This window comes from Juglans microcarpa x Juglans regia, chromosome 1S, assembly GCF_004785595.1.
Source record: "Juglans microcarpa x Juglans regia isolate MS1-56 chromosome 1S, Jm3101_v1.0, whole genome shotgun sequence".
Lineage (NCBI taxonomy): Eukaryota > Viridiplantae > Streptophyta > Magnoliopsida > Fagales > Juglandaceae > Juglans > Juglans microcarpa x Juglans regia.
In genome coordinates, this window is record NC_054595.1 from 11,757,734 (window position 1) to 11,763,843 (window position 6,110).

General features: G+C 36.4%; 1 protein-coding gene across 2 annotated transcripts; it reads left to right on the forward strand.

Annotated features, from left to right (window-relative positions):
• The first annotated feature begins 1,851 nt into the window (after window positions 1-1,851).
• On the forward strand, window positions 1,852-4,484 carry LOC121246894. 2 transcript variants are annotated; one of them, XM_041145207.1, is made up of 2 exons: window positions 2,246-4,013; window positions 4,129-4,484. In XM_041145207.1, exons 1-2 carry the CDS (start codon window positions 2,370-2,372, stop codon window positions 4,189-4,191), a joined length of 1,707 nt encoding a protein of 568 aa, XP_041001141.1. In that variant the 5' UTR covers window positions 2,246-2,369; the 3' UTR covers window positions 4,192-4,484. The 2 variants fall into 2 exon arrangements, with proteins under 2 accessions (XP_041001140.1, XP_041001141.1); XM_041145206.1 differs by having other exon boundaries at window positions 1,852-4,484.
• Window positions 4,485-6,110: the final 1,626 nt, after the last annotated feature.

The window sequence follows — 6,110 nt, forward strand, 5'->3', positions numbered from 1 at the left end:
TCCGACATATTGCTAAATTCTCAGCTTCTTCTTCCTCTTCGTGTGAAAATTCTTTGGCCGCCCTACCATTTCCTCTGCATAGTTCTTCAAATTTCCAAGTAACTTTCGAGATCTATTTTTCTTCTTTAAATTGTGTAAAATGATTTTTGTTTGGGTACGAAGGGAGGTGAAGGGAGGCCACAAAGGATTGTGTGGGTTGTTCGAATATCTGGGAGGAATAGCCATATTTAGGGCTCTTCTAAGATTTACTTATTGAAAAACACGTTTGTTTGCATAGGTTATGGATTTTGTGAGTTAGGTATTGAAGATTTTGGGGCTTAGGGTTTTAACTTATGTCCCATGCTCTTACACGGAGTATTCCCTTGAGCCTATCCCCTATACTCGGGTATTGAAGATGTTGTGTTCCCTTGATCCTATCTCCTGTAATGTTAGCCAGGCATGTATTGGCGTGAATTATTTACTTGTTGCTTTGAAACCAAGTTTTGGGTTGGCTTCATTTTTATTTTTATTTTTTCATCAAGTTTTCTAGACGCAAAGAGACAAAAACACGAATATAATTGTTCGTATCAAACAATATTGATTCTTTGTGAAACGATATTTTTACCCATCAATACAAACAAACTCATTCAGGTTTTTGTGTACTCTGCAACACACATGAGGAGAGAAAGGCCAGCGTTTCAGTGGATGACTTCGTGCACAGGGAGATGAAGCATGAGCAGAGGAGATGAGTCCTTCGGGCCGAGGAGATTTGTGGGTTTAGAGAGAGAAGTGTTAACCTAAATCAAGATGAGGCTGGATTGGTTTTGGGATGTGTAGTGCTTTCAGACAAGCATTTTTTGTGGAGGTATCTGAGTGCCATCCACGAAAAAGAACAAATCTTGTCCTCTGAGATAAGCTGTGATTTGAGCTTTCCACAGCATATAATTTTTAGAATCTAATTTAGTAGACATTAAGTGAGAAAAGGAAGACTGAAGAGAAGAAGGTAACGATGAGTTTGCCATGGCAAAGGATCAGAGAGACTGCTAGTCTAGCAGCTCTGATATCATATCAGAAAGAGAGAGATTTCCAAATATTCATTTCATTCATTATATTCGTACATGGTTGTGCACGTTATATAGACAAGAGGAATGCAGTAGGCAGTACAACAATGGCAGTACAAAAGGAATAAAGGTTGTTACAACCAACTCATTCTGGAATGGAAAATACCAAGTCTGGAATCTTCTAGCTTTGTTGAGGTGGCTTTTGCTGCTTCTTGGTTCCGGGAGCAGCCTCATCTTGATTTAGGTTAATAAGAAGAGTAGAGGAAACGCGTGAACGAGGAAAGGATCTGGAGCCGCTTTGAGTGTTTTTATATTTAATTCGTGAATCCGATTTGTCATATTAGGTGTGTGGTTTAGATTTTAACGAGAAGATTTAGAGTGTGTTTGAATGTTGAAGTGAGTTGAGTTGAGTTGAGTTGAGATGATAAAATATTGTTAGAATATTATTTTTTAATATTATTATTATTTTAAAATTTGAAAAAGTTGAATTATTTATTATATTTTATATTGAAATTTGAAAAAATTATAATAATGAATTGAGATGAATTGAGAATAGTTAAGGAACCAAACGACGTCTTATTTAAAAATATAATGATGTACTAAGCTCGAGCAGTGGCTATTTAGATCTTGAAATTTATTGACTAACAATATGAAATTATGAATAGGATTCAGGACTGTGGGGCCAAGTTTATCAGTAAATATAAATTAATTAATTAATTAATTATTTTTTTTTTTGAAAAAAAAAATAAAAAAGGTTAATCAGCAGTCCGACTCGGAACGCAAGTCCCCTTGGCAACCTTTCATGTTTTTTTGTTTCCCAGCGATGCACACCAACCATAGAACTTCCCCCGAGTTTTTCTCGAAGACTTTTGAAGTTCAAGGAGCACGAGATCATTCTAGGCAAACAAACCAGGTACCTTGACGGCATACCCGAATCATACTGTATTTATTTTAAGATGTTTTCCGGATTGACCTTGATTTTCCTCGCCTAATTTTCCTTCTTTTTCTTGAGAATTTGTCACCTCCAGTTTAACCATTCTGCTGAAGTCTATTGTTGATTCCTTCTTCTTCGTTCAAGTTCTCAGTGTGAAAGTTTAGGGTTTAGTCGGTTTTCGATTATGCCCCGTTTGGTTGATGACAAAAGGTTGGGGTAGAACAGATTTGGGTTTAGGATTTTGTGGGTTTTTTTAGCAATCTACGCTCAGTTTTGTCTGTAAAGACTCTTTAGAGGGGAAGATTTGATTTTCTTTATTCTTTTGCGAAATAAAATTCAAATAGATTTTCCTTATTGGCGCGTGATTCGCACAACGGAGCGTTAATGTTCTTGCAATGGCACTCGCATTTTTCTGGAACCTACAACATTCATGGCCTTTTTCAGTACTGAAATATGATGACCTGAGAGTGTCGGATAAATTGGTTCGCAAACTTTCGGTACCTGAACACACGAAGCAATTCATTTTTGCAGTACAAGAGCCTGAAACGCAATCCGTGATTTACATACTCGCTGCTCAGAATTTGTCTGAGCGATCAGCTTTAGACGCCGAATCTTTAATTAGGGAGGTTAGACCTGATGCAGTTGTGGCTCAGGTTGGTCATTTACCTCTGACAGAAATTCAATTAGAAGAGAGTGAATTAAGAGATGGGGTTCATGACCCAGTCCCCACATCGTCATTTGAAGTGCTTAAGCGGTGTTTTATTGATAAGAGTAATAAGGAGAAGTTTGAGAATGTTGCTGGCAATGTGGTTTTGCGAGAGATTTTTGGGATTGGTTTTCATGGACATTTTATAGCAGCCAAGAGAGCGGCTGAGGAGTTTGGGTCTTCATTCTTGGTGATTGAATCCCCATTTATGAAATTTTGTGGTGAGGATGATAGCTTGGGTAAACTTGATACAGGGAACAAGTTTCAAGGTCTGGTAAGTAGTTTGGTTCCTCAGAGAGCAGGCTCTGTTGTTTTATTAAATTCACAGAGATTTTGCCTAACTAGTGATGTTCAAAAACAGATGGTGAAGTCATTATCCCCATATATGGATTTATCAATATTGAGGTTTCATCACTTGAGTTCTGTATCAGAGGTGGGCTCAGATGCAATTCAACCAATATGCAGTTACGAGGCACCACCATTTGCCCAGTCTATTTATCCTTTACTTTTGGATCTACATAATATATTTGCTGGCCTCCCATCAATTGGAAGGGCTCTAGCTCATGCTCAGAAAATGCTTCTTGATGTCAATAGAGGTGCAACTGTGGACACCAGCATCATATCTGAGGTCTACAACTTTCGAATTGCAGTTGAGGGGCTGAGAATTGCTTTAAACAATGCTGGTCGGCTACCCATTAACAAAATAGGGAATCCCAAATCGGTAAAGATGGAGTTTTCAGAGCTTCCAATAGAGGATAAGTCACATGTGCTCTTTGCACAGACTCTTCGAAGCCAAACTAAGAAGTTCAAGACTACAGTGGCAGTAGTGGATGCTACTAGCTTAGCAGGTCTTAGGAAACACTGGAACACTCCTGTTCCTCCGGATGTCAAGGATTTGGTTGAACAGCTTGTTATGAATTGTGAAGATGATGACGAGCATTCAAATCATACAAACAAGAAACGGTTATTGACTGGTAAACCTGTGGTGGCAGTTGGGGCGGGTGCAACAGCAGTTTTAGGAGCTTCATCTCTCTCTAAAGTTGTTCCTGCATCAACAGTCATGAAGGTTGTAACATTTAAAATTCCTGCTTATCTTAAATTTTTTTTGAGCCAAACTCAGAAGGCAGTGGCACTGCCCCTTAGCAAGATTCTTGCTTCATCAAAAGCTGTAGCTCCAGGTATTGCTAGTCATGGAACAAAAACATCTATCTTGAAGGCAGCTGCTTCTGCTGAGAAGATCCGGGTAGTAAGCCACAGTGTTATAGCCTCCGTGGAGAAGACCAGTTTTTCAGCCATGAGAACAGCATTCTATGAAATAATGAGAAAACGACAGGTTCGACCAATTGGTTTCCTACCATGGGCCACATTTGGGTGTAGTGTTGCAACTTGCACAGGCTTGCTTGCTTTTGGAGATGGGATTGAATGTGCTGTTGAATCTCTTCCTGCAGCTCCATCAATTGCCAGTTTGGGACGTGGGATTCAAAGTTTACACCAGGCATCCAAGTTGGTGATTCAGACAGATGGCACCAGAATACAGAAATCTATGGAAGCCCTAACATAGTGATTGAAGGAAGTACAGGTTCAATAATAGTTAGATAAAGAATGTGATACCTCTTTCTTTGTGTGCTAGTTGATTCCTTTTAATGAAGAGATTCATTCCTAAGTTATATAGCTCGGAAATATTCTGTACATATATAGAATATCAAAGGAGTTGCATGGTGTGTTTGTTTTTGTGTGTCAATTATAAATTATCATAGCTCTTTTAACAAAGGTGAATAGTAAGTGCTTGAGAGAAATTGTTATTTGTTTGATGCTGATGTACTGTCTAAGTCTATATTGCTGTATGTAGAGGACATATTATGTTATGTACAAACATTCACTTAAGAAAATAGAAGAAAACAAAAGGAAAAAAAAGAAGAATGGAAATATCCCATATGTATAGACACTGGGTGAATTGATATAGTTTTTTATATGTACTCGGTGAGTTAATCTGCAAAAATAGAAATTACTGAAAAATAGCCAAAAGGAACTGTTTCAATTTCTATTGACTTTTAACTAGACGTATGCATGTAAAGTGTTCGCCTCGTTTGTCTTCACAACTCTTCTCAACTCATCTTATTTCATCTAATTATTACAATTTTCTCAAATTTTTACACAAAATAAAATAAACAATTCAACTTTTTCAAATCTGAAAATAAAAATAATATTAAAAAAATATATTCTAACAATATTTTATTCAATTTTTAATTTTAATCTCAACTCATCTCATATCATCTGTGAAAACAAACGAGGCCAAAATCTCGTGGGATCTGCTGGAATTGTTAATTTTGTTCAATTAGTGTCCATATTCTTACTTCTAATGTGTTAAACTGCAGCTGGTTTAGCATACCTCTGTTACCACAAAAAGGTCTGAAAAATGAAGTTCTTTACTCTTTTGCTTGATTTGCTTTACAAAACCTTCAGTTGCAGAACGACTGTGCACAAAAATCTAATCATCTATTGACGATGTCTTTCTAGGGTGGGTGTTGGGCGGTTATCTTTCTCAATGCTCTCTTTGAAATGTTGTCTTTACTTTTTATTTTGGATTTTATTATTCTCAGTCTTATCGACTGACGGAAGCTACTTAAGCTACGTGAGCGTTTATGCAATGTTATGTTATGTTTTTACACGCTGGCACTTGCAATAACTTTACTCTCGTATGCCCAACACATTGCATCAACTATAATTGTTTCAACAAAAATATAAAAATAAAATCATTTATTTAACCACTAAACATGCTAATAATAATAAAAACCGTCTATTTACTCATTAAACATGGTAACTAGTATCAAAGATATTTATATTTTTTTAGTATTTATAATAAATAATATATTTATATACAAACACATAAATAACATAGCAAATGCAAGGAGATTCTTAATGGTCTCTTTAAATTTATTTTTATTAAAATTGCAAGGACATTCTTAACATGGTTGGATTTTGCTTGCCAACATGCAATACTGGCCGTTAAAGTCTTAACAGGAGGCAAGCCAGATCCATGCCATGTGGCACCGTACTAAAAAAATAAAAACAAAACTTTTGAAAATGCCCTCAATGTCCACACAAGGCACGTTAGCTCTTGATATACCCGTCTCTCCTAATTTGAAACCTTATTATAAAAGTCCCTAAACTCCGAAATTGTGCTTCTGTTCGAAATCTCCAAATTAGAAACCTCCAAATCTAGGACTAGACCGGACCAAAAAAATCGATCGGACCAATAGTCTTATTGGTCAATCTCGAGGTGTATTTTTTTGGACTGGACCGAGACCCGCCGAATGTATATATATTTAAATATTTTATATATATAATATTATTTTATATAGTAGTTGTATAAGTTAATTATATATTTTTCATCCATGGAATCGCCATTGACCATAAATACAATGAAATT

Excerpts from the sequence above, each read along its gene's own strand:
- LOC121246894 (XM_041145206.1), top strand. The coding sequence starts at position 2,370 with ATGGCACTCGCATTTTTCTGGAACCTACAACATTCATGGCCTTTTTCA.